Source organism: Sus scrofa, chromosome 2 (assembly GCF_000003025.6).
Source record: "Sus scrofa isolate TJ Tabasco breed Duroc chromosome 2, Sscrofa11.1, whole genome shotgun sequence".
Classification (NCBI taxonomy): domain Eukaryota; kingdom Metazoa; phylum Chordata; class Mammalia; order Artiodactyla; family Suidae; genus Sus; species Sus scrofa.
In genome coordinates this window covers 73,804,105-73,831,606 of record NC_010444.4, presented here as the reverse complement: position 1 = coordinate 73,831,606, position 27,502 = coordinate 73,804,105, and the positions used below count along the sequence as shown (strand labels likewise).

Below are 27,502 nucleotides of genomic sequence, written 5' to 3'. Positions count from 1 at the left end.
GGTGTCTCATTGTCTGATTGACTTCACTTGGCATGATAATTTCTAGGTCCATCCATGTTACTAAGAATGCCATTATTTCGTTCCTTTTAATGGCTGAGTAATACTCCATCGTGCATATATGTACCACATCTTCTTTATCCACTCCTCTGTCGATGGACATTTAGGTTGTTTCCATGTCTTGGCTCTTGCAGGTAGTGCTGCGGTAAATATTGGAGTACATGTGTCTTTTCAAGTCGTTTTGGATTTGATATGTATTTCCCTGATGACTGTAGGATGTGGAGCATCTTTTTTTTTTTTTTTTTTTTTTTTTTTTCTTCTTGCTTTCTTTTTTTTCCATTTTCTTTCTTTTTTACCAGGCTAGGGGTCAAATCGGAGCTACAGTTGCCAGCTATAGCCACAGCCACAGCAATGCCGGATCCAAGCCACAGCTGTGACCTACACCACAGCTCAAGGCAATGCTACATCTTTAACCTACTGAGCACGGCCAGGGATCGAACCCACAACCTCATGGTTACTAGTCGGATTCATTTCCGCTGCACCACGACTGGAACTCCTGGAGCATCTTTTCATGTGCTGATTCACCATCTTTGTGTATCTTCCTTGGTGAGATGTCTGTTCAGGTCTTGGGTCCAGTTTTTAAGGTGTTGTTTGTTTTCTCATTGTTAAGTTTTAAGAGTTCTTTATGTATTTTGGATAACAATCCTTTGTCAGATATGTCTTTGACAAATATTTTCTCCAAGTCTGTGGCTTATCTTCCCATTCCCTTGAGGACCTAAAATTATCGTTTTTGAATACAAATTCAACAATTGGAGAGAGTTCCCGTTGTGGCACAGCAGAAACGAATCTGACTAGTATCCGTGAGGATGCAGGTTTGATCCCTGGCCTCGATCAATGGGTCAGGGATCCGGCATTGCTGTGAACTGTGGTGTAGGTCACAGACCTGGTTCCGATTCTGCGTTGCTGTGGCTGTCGTGTGCAACAGCTTCGATTTGACCCCTGGCCTGGGAATTTCCATATGCTGCAGCTGTGGCCCTAAAAAGCAAAAAAAAAAAAAAAAAAAAATGGAGCCTCTATGTCTTCTTTGGAGAAATGTCTGTTCAAAAAAAAAAAAAAAGTTTGGAGCCTCATCCACTGGGAACTTCTAGGTTTGCTTTTGTGTGCTGCCCGCAGTTGGTTGTGTTCATGGCCCTGAGGAGGGCTCCTCGGCCAAGTTCAGGTTCAGTGGGGCCAAGGCGAAGCTCAGTGAGCGAGTCTGCCGTAGTTTCTGGAAGAGACCTTGGGGCTTTGGTTCCATGTGTCTGCCGTGCCCGACTTAGTGCAACAATCTCCTTGGGCAGATGGGGAACCTGAGGCCCAGAGCAGAGAATGACTCAGCCCAGTCACAGGATGCATTATCATCCTGCTCAGTCGAGACAGTGGAGCTGATAGATGGGCTTTTGGGGAGGTGACTGGATGCTGGTGCCCCCAACCTTGGGCAGCTTTTCCTCGAGGTGACCCCGGGCTTCTCTGGCTTGCAGCGAGGGTCTGATCGCTGACCTCCCCCATGTCCTGGGCTTGGCCATGGCTCACCTTGCATGGACTGACTGCCGGCCCTGCCGAGTCAGGGGCCTGGAACATGGACCCACGGGGTGGATATGGGACGAGGGAACGCAGAGTGCACTCAGTACCTCAACAGCCCCGGGGGTTCTTTGGGGACTGGAAGTTGATGAATGCGTGTTTTAGGAGCTCTCATGACAAGACGGAGTTTGTTTGGTTATTGTGCTAGCAAGAGAGGAGTGTGCCTGCCTAGTCCTGAGTGCCGTCTCTGGCTGCCCCGTGGGAAAGTGCGGGAGGGCTGTCTGGCACCATCCCTGGAGCCCAGCTAGCTTGCTCGACCTTCCTCCTTCCCAGTCATTGACCTCAGGGCATGTTAATTATTCACAATCAACCGTGACCTTCACCTCTGTGTGAAGTAGCTCAGCGTGGGATCCGGGGAAAGCCACGCTTGACCAACCACCCAGCACAGGGCACAGGGCCGGGGTCTGTGGGTTTGGGACCCCTGGGGTGGGTGAGGCTCTGAAGTGGGCTGGTTCAGGGGCAACCTCTGACTCTCGGGCCCTCTGCCAGGGTTGCACTGCAGCCTGGGGCTTGGAGGGAATGACACACGTGCCTCACTGCTGGGGGTGGGGGGCAGGGGGAGGCCGGGAGCCTGGGCCGGCCAGTGGCCTGACCGTGTGCTCGCCGCCCTGCAGGACGTGGCCCAGTGGAACATCGGGAACCTGCGGACCATCCTGGACATGGTGGAGCGCGAGTGCGGCACGATCATCGAGGGCGTCAACACCCCCTACCTGTACTTTGGCATGTGGAAGACCACCTTCGCCTGGCACACGGAGGACATGGACCTGTACAGCATCAACTACCTGCACTTTGGGGAGCCCAAGTCATGGTGAGGGCCAGCTCCGTCAGCCACTTCTGAGGGAGGAGGAGGGGCTCCGTCACCCTCAAGGCATCAGGAGAGGCTGCCCCGCTGGGCAGGGGATCCCTTTTGTGTGGCTCCCGGGGGATGTGGCTCAGGCTGTGGCTCTGGGGGGGCAGGCAGAGGTGGGGGGACTCTGGCTGCTCCACCTGCTGGCCCCACCCCAGCTAGATAAGGGAATGCATACCCCAACCTGCCACCCCCTGACAGTGGAGCTTGTGCTTTGTGTCCGGGGTACCTCATGGTAGCGCCTCCTGGAACCGAGGCTGTTGTGCTGGGGGCTCATGGGGCCGAGGACCTGGGGAGTGGGTGGCTTTGTGCATGGGCCTTCCCTCTCCTCCTCGTTGGCCTGCAGGTTGGGGGAGGGGTTAGCAGCTCCCTCCCTCTCCCACTGTGGGGGTTCACCTGCTGTTTGCAGGGCAGGGTGGGCAGGCCGCCCCGAAGGGCACCTTGTGAGCCAGGGGCCCCGCAGGCTGGGTTGGATCATGTTCTGGAATCTCTGAGCTGAGCACTCCCCTGGCCGGCAGCTTCTGCTGGCAGGGCGACAGGAGGCTGTCTTTGTTCACTGTGGTTTCCAGCAGAGCCTTCTGCTGGGGACTTTGCATCTCTCTGCCTCTCCCCAGCCCTTAGAAAGTTCTATTGTCACAATAATCGCCACAGCTCAGAGGGTTGCGGGCGGGAGGGGAGGCAGGGTGGGGCTCAGCCAGTGAGCCCTCTCCTTTGTACGGGGGGCACCCTGGCCAAGGCGCCCATACCTTGTCATCCCAGCAGAGAGCTGAGCCCCCATTGGCTGAGCCTGTGCCTGCCGGTCTGGGGGTCCTTTGCCTGGGGGGTGGGAGCAGGCCCACTGAGCGGAGGGCTCAGCAGCCGGGCCTCCCTGTTGGCCGTGTGACTACCCTCGCCTCACCTCTGGTGTGGGCAGAGGAAGGCCCCGGCCCACTGTCTGGCAGCAGTTCCCACTCGGATGGCAGGGGAGGCTGGAGACGAGTTGGGGACCGGCATGGTGGGCTTTATGTGGGTTTCCCATGGCTGCTCTAACAAAGGACCACAGGTCACGCTTGCTCTCTGCCAATTCTGGAGTCAGGAGTCTTGCCTGGTCTCACGAGGCTAAACCCAGGTGTGTGCAGGGCTGGTCCTTCTGGAGGCTCCGGGGCAGAATCAGTTTCTCCTTTTCCAGCTTCCAGAGGTGCCACATCCCTCGCTCCATCCTCATAGCCAGCAGTGCGGCGTCTTGAGTCTCTTATAAGGACCCTTATGATGATTCTGGGCCCCCCGTTATCCGGGATCCTCCTCATCTTAGGGACCATAACTTAATCCCTCCTGCAGACGCCCCCCTGGCACGTGAGGTGCCATGTCCGCGGGTCCCAGGTTAGGCTGTGGTTCTTGAGGCCATTATCCTGCTGGCCATGGGCCCTCTGACCTTTGAGTTGTGCTCTTTTGTGTGTTTGTTGGGATCCTGGTGCAATTTCATGGGCTTCCTGATTTCAATCCGCTTCTCTACTTCATGGCTTTTCATAAGCCCTTGATCAGCAGAACCTCTAGGCTAGGAGGGATTTGCCTTTGGGAACACTTTAGAGAGACTGAGGAGGTTGGTGATGGTGGCTGAACAAAGGCCTGAATCTCACATCTGATGTGTGGTCCAGAGCACCCAAGTGAGTGTTTCCTGGTCAGGGTGCCAGCCCAGCGCTGTCCAGGGGTGGCGCAGCTACTCTGTCCCCTCCTCTCTCCACGGGGACACAAGGGTGGGCTGGGACTGCATGGAGGGCCCCGGTCAGGCCTGGCCGGGAAAGGGTCATGTTTGGCCCCAGGCCCGCACCTGCGGGGTGAGGGGGTTGGCTCCTTCCCTGGAGGGCTCTGCCCACCAGCTCCGCACCGGCGGCGTCTTTCCCATGGGTCTTGTGGGCTGAGTGTGGATGAGTGGCCTTCTGGCTTCCCGTACAGGTAGATCCACAGGCTGGGGCTGTGTGCGTGTGCATACGTGTGTGTGTGTGTGTGAGAGAGAGTGTGTGAGGGTGCGTGTGTGAATATACATGTGTATTCACATGTATATATACATGTATATACTGTGTCTATAAGTGTATATCTGAGTACGTGAGTGTGCACTTGCTTTTGTGTGTATATACAAATAGATGTCGGTATATGTGAATGTATATATGTAAGTGTGAGTGTATATGGTGTGTACACATGGGTGTGTGTGTGAGTATGCGTATGAATGTATGTATGTGTGTTGTGTATGTTTGTCTGTTTTTAGTGTGTATTAGGTGCTCATGTGTGTGTTGTGCATGTGTGTGACTGAGTGTGTACAGGTGGCCCAACTCCCTGGCCTGGGCAGTGTCTCATGGTGAAGGCTGTGCTGGGAGGGACAGCTACCCTCTGGCCGCAGGAACTGGCCCTGTCCCAGTCCCGTCCCGGCGCAGCTCCCCCGAGGGCCACTAGGTGGCGCTCCCACCCTTCCCACCGGGCTGTGGCACCCTGCGTGGCGGTGGAAATTTCCCAGGTTCTTTCATCCTTTTATGGACTCCTCACCTGGCAGTGGCATTGGCCGTCCCCTGGGAACAGCAGCAGAAGGAGAGGGAGCCTCTGCCGGGTGGGTGGACGGTGGGAATGCTCAGCCCTAGGTTTGGTCAGGGTCTTCCAGCTAGAGAGGTTCTGAGGGGAGAAAACTCACCTCTTCCTTTGAAAAGAAAGAAAAAAGTAAAGGAAAGCAAGCAGTCATTGCTGTATCCCAGCCCGTGCTGGCCAAGGAAGCTTTCAGGTGTGGGAGGCCTGAGGCGACTTGGGGCTAAGTGTGTTCTGGGGACTGGGTGGGTGGGTGGGGGGTAGTCAGGGCAGGGAAGGCGCTGTGCAAGGAGGAGTGGGCGTCTGGGGCCTAGGGTGGTTGGAAGACAGTGGGACTGGGTTTGTGGAAGGTCCCTGAGAAGGGACACTGGGAACTTGAGGAGCTGTAGGCCCTGGGTGACAGGTCAGGGCTGATGCTTGGCTCTGTTCACTCATCTCCTGTCACCAGCGCCCCCCAGGACAGCCCCAAACACTCCTGTGCCTGCGCTGCACCCTGGATTGCTTGGGGCAGCCCCCACTATCCACCCACCTCCACCTTCCCCGCAGCCTGAATCCTCAGGTGCTAGAGGAAGCAGCCCAAGCTTCCTTAGAGGAAGAACATTCCGGAAAGGTCCCTCAATCCGAATCTTGGTTTCTGGTCCTGAAAGGGTGGGATTGCATGTAGGGGTCCCCTCAGGCTGACCAAGTGTGGCTGTTGGAAAGGGGCTCTTCCGGGCACCATGCAGGATTCAGCTTCAGGGGCTCTGGGCTGCCCACCCTCTCCCCTTGGCCCACCCAGCTCAGCCATCATCCCCACCAGACCTTGGACCCCACGAGGGCAGGGTCCTTGGTCCCCCCAGCAGAGGCCTGGCACTGAGGGGAGCTCAGAGACAGTCAGGAGACCTGGATGCTGGGAGCACAGCAACCCCGTAGTTTCTGGGAGCCCTGGCTCAGAGGTCACATCAGATGGAGCTGGCCCTTCAGGCTGCATTCCCTCTTGGGCCAACACATGGGGAGGGGGGTGGCGGCAGGGGTGGTGTCCTTTCGTTCCTGGGCAGGGAGGGTGAGGCCTCTGCTTCCTGCCCTTCCCCTGAGCTGGGGTTGGGGGGGTGCTCTCCTCCAGTGATCATGCTCCCACGTCTGTTTCCCTAATTACACTGTTCCTCTTGCGTCTGCAGCAGCTTAATTGCAACCACTTCGGAGTATTTCGGTGACAGTTTTTTTTAAAGTGTCGACTTACTCAGGTTTACGGCGTCTCATGGAGGCTTTCCGGGTCTGCTGCTACTTGGGTAGTGTGATTTGTGTGTCAAAGTGACGTGAACAGCCTGGTGTCGATAAAAGCATGGAATTTGCTCCAAAAGGCCGGCATTATGCGGCGCTCTCAGGCAGTGAGGCTAAGAATATCTGAAGTGTTTGAGTGCTTCAAAAATCCCTTTTGAGATGGGGCTTTTGAATCGACCCAGGCTTCCCGTGGCCTAGACAGTTGGTCAGCGAGGCCAGGAGGTTGTGGGCACCAGGAAGCAGGCTGAGTGGTTCTGCCTGAGCCTCTGCCTGGCTCAGGGCCTCCTGCAGGGACTTGCCAGGCAGCCGGGGCTTGGCCGGACACCTGTCCCCCCCTGTTCCATTCTCCCCCAGCAAGGCCCTCCTGGAACCCAGAGGTGGTGCTGGGTCAGCCATCCCAGGGGTGGTCCGCCTGTCAGCCTCCCTGGACATCTGCCTCTGGTAGGGCGTCTGTGGGTCCCTGCTGGCAGCATCTAAAGAGGAACTTTAGATGAGCTTGTGACACACCCGCAGCTGTTGTTTCATACTGTTGCCCAGACAGTAGGGCCCCGTATCCACAGGCAGCACCTACTGTGTGCCCAGTGGGGGTGGGTGGAGGACAAGCCGCTAGAGGGACAGTGTTCCCTATGGGATGGTCTGGGCCTGAACCTTAACCTTCAGGCAGACCCTAGATTCTGCAGTTGGTTTATTTCCAGCTTCCTCGGCTCCTCCCGTCCTCCCCCCTCTATTTGCCTGGCATCAGGCTCCTTGAGTCAGGGGCAGGGGGAGAGGGTCCCTGGGATTGTGCTCAGGGGTCCTGGGGTGCGATGGGCGGGAGAGGCAGGGAGCCCCAGAGACTCCAAAGCTTTGCTCCTTCCCTGACCTTTAAGAAGCCTGAGCAATGCGGCTCTGGGGCGTGTAGAGAATTTCTCCTTTTGATTCCGTGGCACCTACAGTTTTTCTTTGGCATCTCTGCTCAGGGGAGTTTCACAGGAGCGGATTGTGCAGCCTTTCTTTTGCTGCCGGGAAACTTGACACACAGCAGGCAGTCGTCTCTGCCTGCCCTTGGTGCTCTAGAGGTGTGCCTGTGCGGATGTGAGTGTGCATGTGTGTGCGTGTGCAAGCAGCCATGTGCATTGAAGTGTGTGTGCTCCCTGCTGTGGGGCACAGGGAGGGAGGCGAGCCAGGGTGCAGATGCTGGCTGGCTCCCACGTTACCTGCTTTCTGGTTGCAGCTTAGTGGAGAGGCTGGATGCCCTGGGCTCTGGATTCATGGGTCTGTTGCCCAGGGATGTAGGGCAAGGCTCTTTGGGGGGAGGGGGCTGCTGGGCCCCCTTCCAGTACCTCAGGACCTCCCTGCAACCCCCTAGGCAGCATCAGCCCACTGCCCCTGCGGGCACTGATCAGTTCCTCCCAGTGAGCCTTGGGGACAAGTGCCTCTCCACTTCCCCACAAAGGCTCCCCAGGTCTGGCTGCAGGTGGCACTGCTGAACCGCAGTGCCAGACTGGCCATGAGGGCCTCTGCTTCGTCACCAGCAGCAGAATTGGAAATTCTGGTGGTTGATGGAGCCAAGCAAAGCGACCCCCAGGCAGCAGCCTGAGGCCTGTGGTGGAGAGCGGAGAGCGCTGGGGGAGGTCCCTGTGCGAACTTGCTGAGAGCCTGGCGCTGTGGGGACCAGGGGCCCCCTCCTCCTGCAGTGCAGGGGGGCCCCTCCTGGCCGCCTTGCCCCTTGGTGGCTGGGAGGGCTGGCTCGGCGGTCATCTGAAATGGAGATTAGTGGCAGTCTGACAGCTTCACAGATTGGCTTTAATAACTCAGCTTCCCGGTACTGCGCCCTGTCACCGGTACAAGACCCAGAGTGAGATGATGCATTTCCGCCTCCCCTCACTCGCCAGCCTGGCCCCACTGGGCTCTGGGGACAGAGCTGTGGCGGCTCAGCACAGCAGCTCCTTGCGGCCTCAGCACCAGGGGGTGTTAGGTGGAAGAGACCCACCGGATAGAAACACGCTGGGGAAACCAGCCAAGGCTCCTCCTTACTCAGCCCCAGGACCTGAGCTAAGAGGACCAGAAATACAGCAACCAAGAGAGTGTTTTCGTGCAGAAGGCTCCCCCTGAGAGCAGATTACCAGCCAGCAGAGAGGCGTCGGGACCCCTGCTTATTCAAAGATAACGATTAAGGTGGCAGGGTCCCACTGTCTAACGCCCTGGCGTCTGCTCCCCGCTGGCTGGAATCTGCTTGCTCAGAGGGCAGACCCTGCAGCTCCAGGCGGAGGCCACCCTCGGCCCACAGCCAACCCCCACTGCCCTGCCTGAGGTTGGTTGCTGGGGGTTTTGCCATGGGCGGTGGCCCCATCTCTGCAGAAGGACCCTCCTCCTATGAGAAGATGGTTGTTTTCCCAAGTGAGGTTGAGGCTGGTGAGCAAGACCAGCCGAGGCCCCTCTTCCTGGTCCTAGCTCTGGTCCTGGTCCTGGTCCTAGCTCTGTGGCCTGTCGCTAGGCTCGTCGTGGGGTCATGGGCAGCAGGGAGCGCCTCTCTGTCATCTCTTTTGTCATGGGCAGCAGGGAGCGCCTCTCTGTCATCTCTTTTGACACCGTCTGTGGCCAGGGCAGCCTCTACTCTTGTGTGCCCACCCCTTGTTGGATGCGTGCCCATTACCTCATCCTTCAGGGTGCCAGGTGACCTTGGTATTGGGGTGACCAGTGCAGCTTTCCTGAAAGTCCTGCATCCTGGAAACTTCTCCGGCCCAGGTGGGTCATGGTGCTCGGTCACCCTGGAGTGTGCGTGGGTGTCATGCACACACATGCGCTCTTGAGTTGTGTATGTGGCAGTGCATGTGTAGGGAAAGGAAGCTTCGCTCTCCGCATGGGCAGTTTGTGAGTCGGGCCTCCAGGGCCCACCCCTCACCCTGGGGATTGTGCCCAAGAGACAGGACACCGGCGTTCCACAAGGCGACCGGGAGCTGACTCAGCCACAGAGCCCCCTAGAACCTGGCCGAGTGGCCAGGAGGGCCTGAGCACGTGGGCACTGATGGGAAGGACAGCCCTGTCACCCCTGGCCTGAGTCCCCTCCCCGTCCTCCTTGTAGAGCCCTCAGCCTGCTCTCTCGGGACCGCTCTGTCATCCCCCAGTGACTGCTTGTAAGGATTGTGTCATAAATCTGAAGCCGAAAGCTGGCTTTGGCCTTCGAAAATTAACTCCTGATGCCGGAGAGACTTTTGAGTCTCACATGGAGGCCCCAAGTGTCACCACACCGTGAGGATAGGATTGCGTCGTTCATGACCATGGTGGGCACAACAGGCAACTTCACACAGTGCAGTTTGAATCCCAGATCAGCCCAGACTGCTTCTGGCCGGTCTCACCCACGCCAAACTCTTAGGGGCCTGGTGCTGCTCCAGCAAAGCTGGACGCTTGCATCACATGACAGTCCATGCCATGTGCGCCTCAGGGTGGCTTGGGGACCTCGGAAACCCTGCGTTCGCCCAGGGGCTGCTACTTGACGGCAGGAGCTGGCTGGCTCCTTGAATCTCATGGCGCTGGCGGGGACAGACACAGTTGGTGTTTGTTCAGGGAATGCAAAGTGGTTTTAACATCACGCTAGCAGAGGAAGGTCAGCCTTCTGCTGAGGAAGAGTCTCACCATATGCTCTCCTCCAGAGCCAGCAAAGCTGAGTGGGGGGCTCCGGTGATGCCCTGGATGAGCTGAGCTGGAGCCGGGACAGCTGGGTGTCCCTGTGGCCAAGGGAGTTTTGGGAAACAGCTTCTCGCTGAGCAGGGGCAGGAGGGCAGGGTGATGGAGGGGGCCCAGTGCTGACAGTCCACCGCAGCCCCTTCCAGCTTCCTTCCATATTTGTCACAGGCTTGTCTATTTATCCACTGTTTCAGTGGCATCCGCTCTCTCTCTTTTTCAGAGTTTATTTTTCAGAGCTGTTTTAGATTTACAGAAAAAACTGAGAAGACAGTACAGAGAGTTCCCATGCACCCCACACCCAGCCTCCTTAGGATTTTACGCGAGGCTAGAACATGTGTTGCAGTGAATGAACCAATATGGCTACACTCTTGTCAACTGGAGTCTGCCTTCATGCAGTTCGCCTTACTTTCCCTCTGTGTCCTCTTCTGTCCCAGGCCCCCGTCCAGGACCCATGGGCCATTCAGCTGTCACATCTCCTCAGGCTCCTCTGGGCTGTGACCATTCCCCTGACTTTCCTTGTTCCTGAGGCCCTTGGCCAGTTGGAGGAGGACGGTGGTCAGAGGTTTTGGAGAATTTCCCCCAGTGGGAATTTGGTGTTTTGCTCCCTGTCAGACTGGAGCGCTGGGTGCTGAGAAGAGGACCACATGGGAGGGGACGTCTCCTCCGTAATATCGGGGTGCCTGCCATCAGCCTGGCTCGTCACTGCTGGTGTTGACCTTGGGCTCTTTGGCTGCTGAGGTCATGCTGGTCAGATGTCTCCACTGTAAAGTCACGCCTGCCCCCTTCTATTCTGTCCTATTTGGAGTGTATTCTTTTTCTTTTTCTTTTTTTTTCCTCCTCCTCTCTCTCTCTCAATACTTCAAATATGGGGAAAGGAGACAGAATAATTAACAGAGCCTCATGCTCAGAACCCAAATTGGACAGATGTGGACGATCTGGCATCCTTCTGTCAGATATTTCTGATCTTTCTTCCTTCCCTCCAGCTGGGCAGTCTTAGTTTTCTGCTGCTGCACAGTGATTCCCGCAGGCGGGGGTGGCTCATGGTGATAGGTGCACAGTACCCAGGCGGGCTGGTACCCGGAGCCCCAGTTCAAGGTCTCAGAGGTGGAGTCAGCAGGCTGGGCCAGTACCTGGAGCCCCGAGGAAGGTCCATACAGTGCTGAGGTCCCCTCACATTTGGCCCCTCTGACTTAGAGAGGGCCCAGCACCTTTCCAGGGCCCACCTGATTAGGTCTGGCCCACCCAGGGTAACCTCCCTATTTTAGGATCTGTTGATTTGGGGCCTTTATTTACAGCAGAGCAATCTCATAACAGCCCCAAGAGGGATGCTGGAATGACCAGAGCAGGTGTGTGAGCCCCAGGGGCCAGGAGCCTTGGGGGGCATCTGAGGGCTTGTGCCAGTCACATTATGTCACGTTGCGTTCACTTTTTCATAAAGGTTTTTATTGTGAGATGTAACATGGTACAGAAAAGCATGCCAAATATGTACTTGCCCCCAAAGATCGACATTTGCATGCAGTTTATGGAACGACTGCCCAATCCGCCCCATGTGACTCTCCAAGATGTGTGATGTTGGGAAAGTAACCTCCTCATTCCCATCCTGGGCCCCTTCCTCCATGGCCTCCCTCCCCACCCCCCAGAGCTGTGACCATCCTCCCGACTCCGATGACCCTCGTGTCACTGCTTCCCTGGGCTGCTTTCTGTGTGCGTCTGCGTTTCTGGAGACACGGCTAAGTGCTGGCAGGTTTGGGGTCCACACACACGGACTGACTTGTGTCTTGTGTTTCCATTTGGAGTCTGTGAGGAGGAGTCATCTGTGGCACGTGTGGTGCTGGCTTATCCATTTTCACGGCTGTAGTGTTTTCTGTTGTGTGACCGTACCTCTGCCTCTTTATCTGATGGTGGGATGTTTGGATTGTTTCCAGCCTGGGGCCATTGCAAACGTCACGTCATCTTTCACCTGCCGCTTGGGTAAGAAACGTGATGAGAAATAGCCATGGCCGTGACCACCTTCGGATGCTTCTTGTGTGCCAGGCTGCGCTTGGAGTGACTCCTGGTCTTGTCCCACATTGCTCTCCGCCACAGATGGGTTACGGACCCATCTGGGGCCGTGGTGGGGCCTCAGAGCTAGGGAGCAGTGGGGCTGAGCTCATGTGCCTAACCACTGCTCAGCCCTGCCCCTCAGCATCATCCTGTAAGTCAGAAGGGGTGGCGGGTCCTGGGAGCATGTGCCCAGACAGGCACTCCCCTTGGGGACAGGGTGTGTCTCCGCTGGCAAATGTGACCCGAACTGAAGCCGTGGGAGAGAGTGGACCCTCTGTAAGAAACAGAGTCCCTGAAACATCACAAATCACAGGCGTCGCTGGCCTGTTGCACAGCCTGCTGGCTTGGTCTGGCAGGAGCAGATGGCCCTTCGTTTTGGCATCTTTGGTTCAAAGTGGGTGCTTTGGAGTTGGAGCAGTAAAGCACTGCGCTGGCTCGAGCTGCTTCTGAGACTGCAGGTCTTCTGCTTGAGGGCCACGGGAACCGACCAGCCTGCCTGGCGGCCCACCTTCCTGGCTCCAGGCTGGAGCGCCAGGCCAGTCACTGGAATCCTTCCCCTGCCTGTCCGCCTGCTGCTCTAAGAAATTGTGTGTCCTTCTGAAAGGAGTGTCATTGCTGGGCATTGTGCCCCTTTGAGATCCTCCCACTGGCAGTGTGTGGATCAGGGGCTGATTCAAGCTGTGGGGGTCTGTGGCCTGCTGTGGGGACCACTCCCGCCGCAGAAGCCGGAGGGGCTGGAGTCCCTCACCACCCTCACCCGGCCTGCAGATGAGCCATCAGGGAGTCCGGCTCTGTTTGCAGGGTCTGGTTTCCATGGCAAATTTCTCTTGAGGTAGAGAGGTTGCTGTGGGCAGATTTCAGCTCCCCGGAAGGGAGATTCCTGCAAATCTGTGAGTAGAGGGACCCTTCGTTAGCTTTGCTTCAAAATCTGGCTGAGGATGTGCTTTCTGCTCACATGGGCACTGCAGCAGGAGATGGGGAGCCGGGCAGGTGGGAACCGGCAAGGCTGCACTGGCGAGAGCAGACCTGCTAGAGGCAGGCCCTCTTTCAGAGCCCCCCCCCACCACCACCACTGGGCTTAGGTCTCTGCTCTCTCCGGCTTACCTGTGTGTGACTTTAACCCGAAGCACCAGGGCCCAGAGCGGCCCCGGGAGTGACCCCGAGCACCCTGTGCCATTCATCTGCTGGGCAGTCGGCTGACACCTGATTGTCTTAACACGTGGCAGCTGGAACCCCTGGTGGTCGCAGAGCTGCTTTTAACCTTTTAACCTGCACACTTTCCAGAGTTGGTCCTGATGTTAAGCGAGCAAGTCAAGGTCGCTTAGGGCCACCCTGAGGGGGCCGGGAGAGCCCAGGGCCTGTCCTTCTGTTGGCCAGGGGCCTCTACGGTCTATGTGTGTCCATATGAGGTTCAGAAGGCCTGGCGTGTCCGTGGGTGTGGGTGATGATGAGCACAAACGCGTCAAGGGCATGGGAAGTGATTTCACAGGCCTGGGGCCTCCCAGGTCGCCTCTCCCAGCCCAGGGACAGACCTCGACTCCCAGCCACGCCCCCGCCCTCCACCCCACCCTCAGCTCACCCCACACCTCCCTCCTGTCCCTGCAGATTTGGGTACTCTCAGCGGACCTTCCTCTGTTCTTTTCTGTTCAAACCTTCCTGTGTTGCAGCAGAAATAAAATCAAGGCGTGGGGGGTTGGGGTGGGGTCCCTGCTCGGCGCAAGCCCCACTAGAGGGGGAGGTCATGGGCCCTAGACACAATGGGAGGCCGCCTCCCTGTTGTTTTCAGGCCAGTTCAAAGAGGGGGAGAAGGCAAGGGGGAGAAGGCGGCTGCTTTAGCGAGAGCACAGAGCGCTCATGGCCCTGCTCCCCCCACGCTGACCCCACCCCCGTGCTGGCAGCCCACGAGGCCCCTTCCCACCTCTGACTAGACGCTGCATTGATCGGCACCCGCCTTGTAAAACCTCACCTGAGAAAGGGCCCCCCACGGCTTCAAAAGCAGCATTAAAACCCAGCGCACATGTGACCCTGCGCTTTCGGTCCTCTCACACGACAGAAATAATTCATGGGCCTGAAATAAACCAGGGGCTGGAATCAGGCGCTTCATTGCTGCGCCACCCCACTCACTTTGTAGTCTGTTCCTTAATTAAAGGGGGTCGGCTGGCTGCTGGGGGGGCCTCAGGATGCTCACCCCTGTTCCCCTGGGAACCCAGGAGAGGTGGAGGCAACCCAGGTCTCTGCCCACCCCTCCCCACCCCCTCAGAGTACCCTGTCGTGCCAGCAGGCTGGTCGTTTGGTGTCCCCCGCCCCCGTCAGCTGTCATCCCCACCTGAGACTCCCCGTTTTTCCCTGAGCCAAAGCTCCCAAGCCTCTGTTTATCTCATGCGCGTTTCAATAAAAATGTCATTATTTGAAATCATTGACACTGCTGGTGTGAGATACCAAATTCCACCATCTATTGTCCCGTAAAACGATCCATTAAAGATAAAAGCGCTGCAGCTCAATAAGGTTCCATCCTGGGAACAAGCTACCCTGGTCCCAGGCTGATCCTATCTCCCCAGCAAGTGTTGGTATCTGTTGTCGCATAAAGGACCCTGGTTCTGGGGACAAATGAGGGAGGCTGCCTCCCACGGAACAGGCTCCTCAGAGGGCGAGATGGGATTTCCTGATAGAAATAGGGCAGGCGTCCTTTCGTTCTTTCGCTGTCAGACAGTTTCAGGCACTCTCAACGAGGGAGCCACGCTGCCTGGGCTGTGCTCCTTTGTGCATTGGTGGCCAAGTCGGAGGTGGAGGGGGTGATCCCACCTGGGCTGGAGCCTCTGTGTGGCGGTCCTGCTCAGGGACTTGGAAGTGCACTGCCTTTGCTCCCGAGTGTTTAGAAAAGGGGCTCAGTCCCCCGTTTCCTCCCCCTGGGCCAGGTGCCCTGCAGCCTCGCCTTCCTGACCGGTTGGTGACAACTCTTCTTCCTCCCCTCCCAGTGGGGCACAGGGACCGTGGGGTATCTCAGTGCCCCCAGGTCTGTCCATCTACCTGGCCTTCAGAACCCCTCCCTCCTGTTTCAATGGTGAGACTGTGTGTCTTTTCTAACATCTTTTAATTATGTATTTACTTATTTTTGGCTGTATCCGTAGCATGCAGAAGTTCCCGGGCCAGAGATCGAACCTGCACCCCAGCTGTAACCAGAGCCATAGCAGTGTGACAACACCAGGTCCCTAACCCGCTGAGCCACAAGGGAACTCCTCTAACATCTTTTATTAAGGGGGCCATTTGTCCCCCTTTAACCGTGCTATCACTGCAACTGTTAGTAGCACACGTTTCATGTTGGAACCTCATGATGAGGCTGCCCTGCTTGTACCTGACAAACTAGCCCTGCCACGCATGTGTTCCGGGGGTCACCTGGCAGTGTTGTTACCTGTTACCTCCTTTGCTGAAGGATGTGGTTGTCGTGGGCCAGTGGGTGTTTTGCTGTTCAGGCATGCCTTGTTTTATTGCGATTTGTGGATGTTTTTCTTTCTTTCTTTCTTTCTTTTTTTAACAAATTGAAAGTTTGCAGCAACCCTGCATTGTCAGATGATGGTTAGCAATTTTTAAGCAAATTAAGGTATGTATGCTATTTTTTAAGACCTAATGCTCTTGTTGCACCCTTCATAGTACAGTGTAAACGTAACTTTTATACGCACTGGGAAACCAAAAACTGTGCGACTCGCTTTATTGTGGTATTGGTTTTATTGCGGTGGTCTGGAACCAAACCCAAGATAGTTCCAAGGTCGGCCTGTGTGTTTGTCGCCCTGTCCTGCTCCGGACAGAGACACCGCAAGCACCTGTATCACCTGGCAGCATCAGCCTCACAGAGTGCGCATTGATCTCCTGGACCAGACGCTGTGATTCTGTCAGTGGCCACCTCACCCTGGTTTATGTGTGCCCTTGTTTGTGGAGAGGAATTCCTGCCTCGGGACCCCAAACAAGGGAGAGGATTTACCTTAGTGGGTTTTAGGGTTGCTTTTTTTTTTTTTTTTTGATCTTTTTAGGGCTGCACTCATGGCCTATGGTTGAATCAGAGCTGCAGCTGCTGGCCTGTGCCACAGCCACAGCAACGCCAGATCTAAGCTGCGTCTGTGACCTACAGCGCAGCTCATGGCAATGCTGGATCCTTGACCCACTGAGCGAGGCCAGGGATTGAACCTGCCACCTCATGGATACTAGTCAGGTTCATTACCCCTGAGCCAGGACGGGAACTCCCACCTTAGTGGGTTTTAGAGTCTTCTGTGAACAGAGGAAGCCTGGCCATCCACATACTGATTTTGTATCCTGCACCGGACTTTTAGTTCTTCATTCAGCAACTTGCGCTCTTAGTTTTCCCAAGTAGAAGGTTATGTTACTTTATGTGAAAAAGTTTGTGTCTTCCTTTTCGGTTATTACTCTGCTTAGATCTTTTTCTTGACTTACTACGTTGGCTAGTATCTTCAGTGTGGCACTGAGGACTGCCTTGCCCCAACTTTCAGCTATGCCTCTCCTGCCTCTCCAGGAGGTGTGACCATGGGAAGGTCCCTCCTTGTCCTAGATGGCTAAGAATTTTTATACCGAATGGTTTGGGAATTTATGTAAATGCTGTGCATGGAAGTCACCCAAAGTGCTTGGGCATGTGAGTTGAGCAAGTTGACATGGCTCATCTCTGTGATAATCAAATGAGCAGTGACTGCTTGTGACTGTGCTTCTCAGAGCTCTTCCGCTCTGCAGCGTGGAGGAGCGGAGCATGGAAGAGTGGAGCATGAGGCCACTCTGGCCCTGCTCATGTCTAACCAGCTCAGAACTGGTGTCTGGGCACCCGGGGGGGTGGGGAGTCCACTCTGTAACCAGGTCGTTCTGCTTGGCCCACCCAGACTATGGGGCAGCGTGCTGGAACTGTCCCCCTGCACATGGCTAGAGAGGGTGTGGGCCAGGGGCTGCAGGCAGGGATGGGCTTTGTGTGCAGGTCGCAGTAATAACAGCTTTTCCGTATGCCCTGCACACAGGGCACTAGGGACCACTGGCATTTGGAGCTTCCGTGGCCTCCTGGGCAGCTCACTCTTGCCAGGTGGCCTCCAACGTGACATGTGGTCTCAGCACTTCCCGTGGACTCTGCCTTCTCGTTTCTGTTTCTGTAATTATAGCATGTTAAACGGCAAGGGGCCCGTCTGCCCCGGCCTTGTGCAGACACTGTGAAATTAACTTCCTCACCTTCCAACACGCGTCAACTGAACTGACATTTCCAAAGGGCTCCGGGCTGGACCCCCGCTCTTGGCACGCGTTCCTTTCCTCGGCAGAGGGGAAGGGAGGGGAGCCGCGCCTTGCGCCGGTGAAGCTGTCAGGCTGGGCGATGGGAGAGACCCCGAGTGCCGCTGTCACCTGGTGGAGAGTCATGCACGTCTTGGGGAGGACATACAGACTGTGTTCCAGTGCTTCATCCCTGACTCCCAGCAGGGCGCTTCTGGGCAGGGCACTGGCTGAGCTGAGGGGGCCTTTTGGGGACGGGCAGCTGGGGCTTGGAGAGGCAGGCCCCCATCCAGTCTCATTACCTTTGCAGCTGGCAGGACTGGGCAGGAATTACATTTCTATGGCAACACACCCTCTTCACTTGGAACTCAGTCCACTGTGATGGGCCCTGCATCCCGGGGTGGCCAGCCAGCCGGGCCACCAGGTCCCAAGGGGATGCTATCACTTCCACTGGCATTTCCTGTTCCTTGTCCTGAGCGTTTGCCCCAGGACCGCAGGTTTTCTTGCTGGCCTGGGGGTGGGGGGTGGTCAGCAGGGGGCACAGGTACCATGACGCAAGCCCCCCAGTGCAGCCCTCCCCCTGGGAGGTGGTCCCAGGGCACCCACTCCCTGGGCCAGAGGGTGCGCTTCCACACCCAGAGGCCTGGGTGCCACATGACCCGAAGCCCCTGGCTTTGCTGTCAGAACCAGTGGCTCCCACGCAGGTTCTTGCTCTCCAAGGCGGCCTGTGTTCCTCCTCTTGACACACTCATTTAATTTTTAACTCGCGAGGCATTTGCTTATTTATTTTCATTGTTCTTGATAATAATTCTAAGCCATTAGAGGGGAAAATTATATTCAAAAATGCAGTTTCACACTTTATTTGTTTGATGATTTAGAGCGATAGAAAATAGCACATTTGCTGGCTTTTATAGTCTGATAATTATTCACATCCATCAAGCCATTCCAGGGGAATAAACAAAACACCAAGAAAATGACACTATTAATAGCATCCTCCGTTGCGGACAGGAAGATTTTCCTGGGCCAGCATCGCCAGAAGGTGGAGGCAGCCTGTCCCCTGCCCGAGGTGAGCGCCTGCGCACAGAGGACGTGTTTCCTTGCAATTAGCTGCTCCATCCGGGCCCAGAAGCTGCCCTCCTGCTGGGCTGAGGCCCCTGCCTGCCCAGCACCCATGACCCGCCAGCTTTGCCAGTTTCTTCTTTTAAAAAAAAAAACTTTGTTGAAGTATGGATGATTTTCAATGTTGTGTTAGTTTCAGGTGTATAGCAAAGTGACTCAGTTGTATACATATCTGTTCTTTTTCAGATTCTTTTCCCATATAGATGATTACAGAATATGAGCATAGTTCCCTGTGCTATCCCATGTTGATTATTTAGTTTCTGTAGAGTAGTATCTGGTAATTCCCAACTCCTACTTTATCCCTCCCCCCAACCAAGTTTCCCCTTCGAAAACCTCAATTTTGCTTTCAATATCCGTGAGTCTGTGTCTGTTTTGTAAATAAGTTCATTTGTGTCATATTAGATTCCACATATAAGTGGTATCATGTGATATTTGTCTTTGTCTGACTGACCTCACTGAGTATAATAATCTCTAGGTACATCCATGTGGCTGTAAATGGCATTATTTCATTCTTTTCATGCCCAAGTAGTATTCCATTGCATATGTACCACATCTTTATCTATTCATCTGTGCATGGACAGTTAGGTTGCTTCCATATCTTGGCTGTTGTAAACAGTGCTGCTGTGAACATTGGGGTGCTGATATTTTTTTCTAAATATGTTTTTCTCCCTATAGAGGCCCAGGAGTGGGATTGTTGGATCATGTGGTAGTTGTATGTTTAGTTTTCAAAGGAACCTCCATAGTGGCTGCATCAATTCACATCCCCCCCTCACAGGGTAGGAGGGTTCCCTCTTCTCTACATTCTCTCCAGCATTTTTTGTTTGTAAACTTTTTGATGATGGCCATTCTGACTGGTGTGAGGTGATACTGTAGCTTTGATTTGTATTTCTCTAATAATTAGTGATGTTGAGCTTCTTTTCATGAGCTTTTGGGCCATTTCACCAGCTTTTTTCTGGGCTCCAGCCTGGCCTCAGTAGGGCCTTAGAGATGCCCCCCTCTGGCTATGTTCATGGCCCCCAGTAATATGTCAGACTGTCGCCTGAGTGTCAGGCTGCAGGTTGTGGACACGATTGCTGGCTGCTCTGGCCCAAGACCTCCCTCTCGCCCTGTGCCAGGTTTGTGGGTTGCTGCTTTGCCTTTTGGGGGGTGGCTGTCAGTGGAGAGGGTACATCTGCTACTGAAAATACCTCAAGTGTAGAAGAAGAAGCGGAAAAAAAAAAAAAAAAAAAAAAAAAAGGAGTTCCTGTCGTGGCTCAGTGGAAACAAATTTGGCCAGCATCCATGAGGATGCAGGTTTGATCCCTGGCCTCGCTTGGTGCATTAAGGATCCGGCGTTGCCGTGAGCTGTGGTGTAGGTCGCAGACGCAGCTCGGATCCTGAGTTGCTCTGGCTGTGGTGTAGGCCATGGTTCCTGCTCTGATTGAACCCCTAGCTTGGGAACCTCCATATGCCATGGGTGTGGCCTAAAAAGACAAAAAAAAGGGGGGGGCAGCCTGAAAAGGAGAGAAGCTGGAAGCTGGGAGACACACCTTGCGAGGCCAGCTCACCCATGTCTCCTGGGACCAGGGGTTGCTTCCTTTGGAACATGACGTCCCCACCCTGGTCACCATCATCCCCCTTCCAGTCAGCCTATGGTTTAAACGGTGAAACTGCTGGACTGAGATTGTCTCTTAACCATCCTGTGGCTCCACACACGTCTCATATCCCCACCTAGGGACTGGCTCCTAGTCCTGATCTCCCCCGTTACCTTCTGGGCCATACACCTAATGGAAAAATGTTTTATTTTCTCACCGAAGCCCCTGATGTTTGCAGATGGCTGCCTTTCCAAGAAAGGCGTCTGGTGAATGAGGCCCGAGTTTCTCTCCCTCGGCCTTCTCGGCGATTCCACGACATTAAACCCGGAGTTATGGAGCCTGTCCAGTCCTGCCGCAGCCTCCACAGGGTCACCTGGAGTGGCTGCCAGGGACAGTGAGCCGAGAGTGCTAACTCTTCCACGACTTTCAGGTTTAGTGTCACCTAGAAGTACTTTGTATCAAATGTTCAGAAGCAGAGAGAAAGGAGCGGAGGAGGGACACGCAGCACAGGCTGCGAGAATCTGGAGATGAGCTGACCAGGCAGAGCGGCTGGGGGGAAGGTCCAGAGGGGCGACTCCTGCAGCCCGAGGCACCTGAGTGACCCTGCACGGGTGGCCTGTCCCTCCTACGGCCTGCCCCATGGGGTTTCCCCTATTTCTGACTCTGCCCCCTGAAGCCCCCAGTCTGTCCTCCCTCCGACACTCCCCAGCTTCTGGAAGTTACTTTGCCCATTCCTTTACCCCCACGGTTCTAGATTCTCCTGCTGGGACCTGTGTGCTGGCCTGCAGTGACTTGATCCCCCAGGAGGGCAGCCGGATGCAGCCCAGCCCCCGGGGGCAGAGTGTGGTAACCAGGGCTGCTGGGGGTGGGGGTGGGGAGGTGTGGCCGGCACTGGGGCTGTGGGACCATGGAGCCGTGGGGGCTGATGTGTAGCAGGGTGGGTGAGAACCCACCTTGCTGGAGATGGATGCTCAGGCTGGCAGAGGGTGGGCTGGGGGAGCCATGGGGGGCTGTTGGTGGCAGGGCTACCCACCTGCTGGGAGACCTAGCACTGGCCCAGTCATGAGATGGACGTGGACCCGGGGCGGCCATCTGTCCAAGGAAATGTGCCGGAACCCTTCATCACCTGAGAGACCAGGGCTGCCACGTCCAGAGAGCGGCCACCCAGGGTCTCAGGCAGGCAGAGCAGGTTGATTTTGGCCTCGGGATTTGACCTTGTGATGGGGGCAGAGTTCCTGAGGAGCAGGACAAACTGCCACCATGTTGGTGACCGATAAAACGACTCTGTTTTATGGCCTGAGAACACGGTCACTAATGGCCACACAGATGCTTGTCTGCCTTGAGGGTTAGCGAGCAGACCTGCTCAACCCAAAGAGCTGCTTTTCCTTCTTGCTGCCTTTTTTTTTTTTTTTTTTTTTTCCCTCCCAGAGCCAAGCCTGAGTGTTGGGAATGTCCCGACCTGGTAGTGTATCGCCGGGCAGGACTGTGATGAGGTGACTCAGGCCGGGCCCTGGGCAGGAGACCCCACAAGGCTCTGCCTCGAGGGCCACCTTTGCCCTCCTAGCAGACAGAGCCTGTGGGCTGGGGACTTCTCTCCACTGGTGGATGTCAGCCCTGCTGGGAGGCCAGCTCTGTAGCTGGAGCCCAGGAGGGGAGGGTTGGTGTCGGGAGGAGGGGCTCCCTGGGAACCTGCAGCACCCAAAGTCCAGCGGATATGGGGTGCGCCTCCATAGCGGTTTAGATGGTGCCTCTGCTGCTCTCCCTTCCATCTCTGAATGGATGGCACACGCCCAGCATTTTGTATCACTAAGGACCAGCACCCCCTTACAGCCCGCCTTCCTTAAAGACTGAGGTTTTCATTTTCCCGAGTCCCTCGGGGTGGGCCGGGGAAGCACTGGGCTTCTTAGCCCCTTCCAGGCTGTCCCTGTTCCAAGCCATGGGAGGCGCAGCTTGCTCTTGGCTATCAGAGCACAGGCGTCCCCTGAGGCTGCCCGCTTCCCGTCCAAGAGTCCTTTGTCATCTTTCCCGGGGCTGCTCTTCTGAACACAGCCCAGCGTCCTGCAGCCTGGACTTTCCGATAACAGAGGAGCCACGTTCCAATGTATTAAACTTTTAACATCCCCCAGATTCAATTAATCTTATCTTTACAACTCCCAATTACAGGCGGTAATTAAGTGAAGGCAGCATTGTAGGCTGGGGATATTGCATTAATCATTACAGCCTTGGAGCCATAAATTAGTTCCTTCCCCATCCTCGAGCATCTTCCCACAAGGGACAGGATGTTTCGTTGGTGGGGAACAATAATCCCACAAAGGTGCTCTGGATTGGGATTAACTTCGATCATCTTTGTGTAAATGATAAAAGGCCACTTAAAAAAGAGTCTTTGTCCGGATAATGGGAAATTCTCTGACGACAGCAGAATTAAAGGTGCTGCGGAGCATGCTCAGAAATTAATTATTTTTAGCCTGTTAGATTAGAGACAACACAATGTTCACCTTATCTCCTACCCTCACCCCCTTTTACTTGATTAAAAGTGATGATAAACCTCTTGACTGCAGTAGGCTCACCCAGCTGCCACACCTGGGCCCTCTTCCCTGTCCCCAGCTTCCTGCCCTGTGGGGGAGAAAGCACTGCCCTGGGCATCCACCTGGGACTCATTCTAGGATTTGCTATCCTGCGGTTGTTATTCTGGAGCACAGCCTCCCCCTGGAACTGCAGACATCGGGCGGGACTCTGGACGCTGGACACGTGTCCTGGACACTGTGGGGTGTGGAGCGGCCTGCCTGCCCCCACTCCCTTGATGCCAGGATTCCCCCAGTCTGTGACAACTAGAAATGTCTCAGACATTGCCAGGGGAGACGGGCCCTCCCCTCAGTTCATCTTGTTGGAGTCCCCTCAGTTGGGTCGGGATTCTGGACCCCTGGCCCAGGCCATTTCTCCGGGCACCGCTCTCTGCCAGGAACGTGTCCCAGGCACATGCCCCACCAGCTCGGCATGCGGCATTAGTGGATGACACGCTCGCTTCGTCTGTTTGGAAACTTTCACCGTTACATCTTTTTTATTTAGGATGGAGCCACAGTCATCTTTCAAATGTAAAAACGTGTGAAAATGAAACTTAAGAAGTGGTTGACAAATGGAATCTCTCTTCTTCCCAAAGCTTCTTTCCCCTTGGCTCCTGGGGCTGGGAGAACAGTCTGGTCCCGCTGAGGGCTGGGATGCTTCCCATCCTCCGCCGTTCCAATTCAGTGCTCTTTATTTTATTTTTTGCTTTTTAAACCTCATCGAAGTTGAGTGCCGTTTAACTGGGGATGTCTCCACTCCTGGCATTCCATGAGTGCGTCACCCCTCACTGACCACAGCCACCCAGCTCTGCTCTATGCAGGGCCCGAGTCCCTAACCTGAGGCCATGGCCGTGTCCCTGGGAGCCCTCAACTATGCAGCAACTATGCAGCGGCCACATGCTCTCGCCTCTGACGCGTCTCTCTTCTCTTGTAGGTATGCCATCCCGCCAGAGCATGGCAAGCGCCTGGAGCGACTAGCAATCGGTAGGTGTCTGGGGCCAGGGTGGGTGGCAGGCCGGCAGCCTCCTCCTTCCGGCTTCACGCTCTTGTTTGGGCGTCATTGTCTGGGAGGGGCTGTGCTCCATGTGTCCTGTGCCGTTCCACTGCCTTCCCCCGTGTTCCACTTGTGGTCCCCACGCTGCGGGTCTGTCATTTCACAAATGCCACACAGAGAGTTTCCTGGTGGCTCGGTGGGTTAAGGACCTGGCATTGTCACTGCTGTGGTGTCGGTTTGGTCCCTCATCTAGGAACTTCTGCCTGCCTTGGTTGCAGCAAAAAAAGAAGGAAAAAGAAAAAAAAGACGGACACAGATGCTGTCACTTCCTCACTATTGTTTCCAGCCTTTTGGCACAGAGTTCTTGTCCCCTTCGTGCCTGGCACTGGGTCACATACGTGCTTTTGTGTCTCTGTGCAGTCTGGGTTCAGTCTGGAACCCGGGAAATCCAATTAGGAGTTCCCCACCTGTGCCACACAGCCGCATGGGGACCGCAGGGCCGTCTACTATCCCTTGCAGGGTTGGGTCACCTGGGCTTTCTCAGCAGACATCCCACCACTTGGATTCAGACCCTCACTGAGGCCTCCTGGGCTGAAGAGATTTGTCAGAGAGGGTGCCAGGCTGCATCCAGAGAGGGGGCAGTGACCATCTGGGTCAAGGCAGGCCTTCAGGTCATGGGCTCCTTAGAGACAAGCCCGACACCCAGGCTGCGGGGTGCTGAGGTTTCTGGCCGCCCTGACCCGCAGCGGTCCCATTGCATACCTGCCCTGTCCCAGCGGGGGCTCTTTGTGTCCTGAGTGTGGACAGTTGTAAGTGCCTGGACAGGTGTTAACAGATTTTAGTGGCCCAGTGGTTGGGGCCTCACTTGGTAGCCAAGAGCAGCCACCCCCTCGCAGGCCCTGACTGGGTGGGGGGTGAAGGTCTGTCACTCAGCGCAGGGCCTCTGGCCACCCCACACCCTGAGGCGGCCACAGAATCTTTCCAAGCCACAGCCTGGCCTTGGTGAGGCTCCCTGACTGCTGGCCGCTGGCTTCTGTGTGAGCCTCCCTGCCTGCACTTGCCTTGCAGGTGGGAATGGCCCATTCTCTGCCTGGCAAATTCCTGCTGCACGTGAAACAGGTTCTCATGTGGGAGGGAGGGTATCTGGGGAGAAGGACCAGTTCCAACGAAGAGGCTGTTGTGTCCCATTTTCTGTTGGAAACCTGAACCCTGTCCTCATGGGCAGGGCTGGACCCACTCTTAGGAACATGCTTCTCCTGGTAGAAATTCCAGTTGCAGGCGGTCCTGGCAAAGGCAATTTCATTTACTTGTTAAGCTAAAAAAGAAAAACCAAGGAGTTCCCTGGTGCAGTGGGTTAAGGATCCGGTGTTGTCACTGTTGTGACGTGGGTTTGATCTCTGGCCCAGGAACTCCTGCATGCCATGGGCGTGGCCAAGAAAAAAAAAACTGAAAATAATTTTTTCCCGTTACATTAAAAAAATGCAAATTAAAAATGTCTTTTTCTGTCGTATCGGTTTCCTGTTGATTTAACAAATTACCATAAACCCAGTAGCTTAAAGCAGCATGGATCCCTTCCATTGTGCTGTGACTCTTAAACTGCTCAGAAAAAAGTCCCAACTAAAAAGCCCCACAGGTTGATTTTCTTACAGTTCTGGAGATCAGAGGTTCACAGTGAGCCTTTAGGGGCTAAAACTAAGGTGTCGGCTATCATTTTGGGGGAGAGCCCGATTCCTATCTGTTCTGTCTTCCTGGTCTGTGGCTTCCCCTCCTGTGGTCGAGTCTCCCCCTGCCCCCCTGTCATAAGGACCCTTGGGATGACACTGGCCCCCTGGGTGATCCAGGCCCATCCCCATCTCAGGGACCTGAACTTAATCCCATTGGCAGAGTCCCTGTCCCCACGGTCGTGAGGGTCAGCACATGGAACATCCTGGGGGCCGCTGTTCAGCCCCACACACCTGCAGAGCCACAGGGATCGGTGTGGACGCTCCCCATGGACCACATCACTGGCCTCCCCGGGCCCTGCCCACAGCTTCTCTGCTCTTCTGGCTCAGAGGGGAGTTTGCAGTTAGCCACGCCCACTGTTCTCCCTCACTGTGCCTTTTCTTCCCTTGTTTTTTTTTTTTGTCTTTTTTGGCTGACCTGCAGCATAGAGAGTTCCTGGGCAAGGGATCGAATCCCAGGCACAGCTGCAACCTATGCTGCAGCTGCAGCAACCCTGGTTCCTTAACCCACTGTGCCAGGCCAGGAATCAAACCTATGTCCCAGTGCTCCCAAGATGCCTCAGATCTTGTAGTGCCACAGCAGGACCTCCCATTGTGCCTTTTCTGCTAGAAAAGTTTGGGGTGACCTGAGCAACAGCTAGAGAAGCTGGACTTGGGACCCTGTGGGGCCCCCCCACTGCCCCTGGACCATGCCATGGCCACTGTCCCTGGAGCTCGCTCGACCTCTACGGTATTCCCGCCAGGTCCTTTCTGACACCCGGACCTGGGTGCAGGCTCACTTCCTGGGCGTCTGCAGCGGGTCGGGCCACGGGGGCCTGATCCTTCCTCTGCAGCCCCCTGCTCAGACCTGCTCTCTGCTCCTTGGAGGAAGGACGGGGCGGGGGGAGGCTCCAGGGCAGGTGACTCACAGCCCTCCTAGGCGTCCCTTCCCAACTTTCTGGGGGCGTGTGTCCCGGTCGCCATTATTGAGATGGGTGGAATGAGTTTGCGATTAATACGGAAAATGAATCGCTGTGTGCGGAATGGGCTCACTGGGAGAGTTGTGCAGCCCACAGGGAGAGCATTAATGTGTTGGCGCGTTATTGGTGCTAATCACTTAAAATGTGCGCCTTTATTAGAGCTTTAATGAGAGCCACTTAAACTGTGCATTAAAAAGAGGAACTGCAGAGAGGCCGGCGGGCCGGGCGGCAGGCAGCCATAACTCTAATTGAAATGCTTTTAGTGCAGAGGAAAGTTGCTGGATTCAGTCATCCCTGGCACTTTCCAGAACCTCGCCTTTGTGTCCTTTGTGTCACGAGCCTCCTCCAGCTTGGACGTGTGGGTGGGGCTGCGAGCACAGGAGCACACGTGTGCGTGCCCCCCCCCGACACACACACACACACACACACACACACACACACACAGAGTGTGCCCTCTTTACCAGCAGCTCATTAGTGGTGTGCCCTGGCCTGGAGGCCGGAGCCTGGTCTGGATCAGCTTCTAGAAGGGGCCTGGGGCTGGTCAGCCCTGAGGGTAGCCACATGCCTGGGAGTGTGTCCCACACCTCACGGAGCCGTGGGACAGCCGTTTGGTGCTGGCCATCTGTGTGGGTTTGGGGAGAGGAGCCCCTCGGGGGCAGGGGGTACTTAACCCAGGACCACCTTTTCCTTAACACGCGTGTCACAGGTTTGGGTTTCAGCCAGCCAGTGGTTTGGGAATACCCCTGGACTGTGTTAGTTAAGCAGGGCTTCGGGGCAGGTAGAGCTGATGTGGATCTTCCGCTCCCTCTGGGACACTATCTTAAATTAGTTACGAGGCGCGCTCTAGCCAGGGAGCATACTGACTGAGCACCAGACAGGGGGTTAGGGACAAGGCTGAGGGCACAGGCATGGGTCGGGCCACCCTGCCATTGTCCGAGGGGTTTGGGGCCTTGGGCAGGTGGGTTGTTGGCCGAAGCCTCCGTGTCCTTAACTACTTGGTGGCCATAGGACCACGTGGGTGGAGAGCCGAGGCAGCACCCAAGCAGGGTCAGGCTGCCTTCCTCTTCGCTGGGGACTTGGCTGGCGGGGGCAGGGCCAGGCCCCCCCCCTCCCGCTCCTCGCCAGTTGTCTGGTTCTAGAATATCAGCTCCCCTGTCCTATCTCCAGACTGTGTTCTCATGTGGCCGAGTGACTGTGTGGATGTACTGCAGTGTTATGTTTTTTGTTTTTTTGCCCATGCCCATGGCACACGGAAATTCCTGGGCCAGGGACTGAGCTCCCACTGCAGCAGTGACCTGAACTGCTGCAGTGAGCCTTAACTCGCTGCGCCACAAGGGAACT

General features: G+C 55.8%; 1 protein-coding gene across 9 annotated transcripts in view; it reads left to right on the top strand.

The window, feature by feature from the left end:
* KDM4B (lysine demethylase 4B) overlaps window positions 1–27,502 on the top strand; it is a 143,503-nt gene that overhangs the window by 58,275 nt on the left and 57,726 nt on the right. For 7 of the 9 annotated variants that reach the window (XM_021084033.1, XM_021084030.1, XM_021084034.1 and 4 more), the window contains 2 exons: window positions 2,232–2,425; window positions 23,422–23,471. In XM_021084033.1, the coding sequence (XP_020939692.1) occupies window positions 2,232–2,425; window positions 23,422–23,471 (244 nt within the window). Of the gene's footprint in view, window positions 1–1,102; window positions 2,020–2,231; window positions 2,426–23,421; window positions 23,472–27,502 lie in introns of those variants that run through there. The other 2 variants (XM_021084035.1, XM_021084036.1) reach the window with 2 other exon arrangements.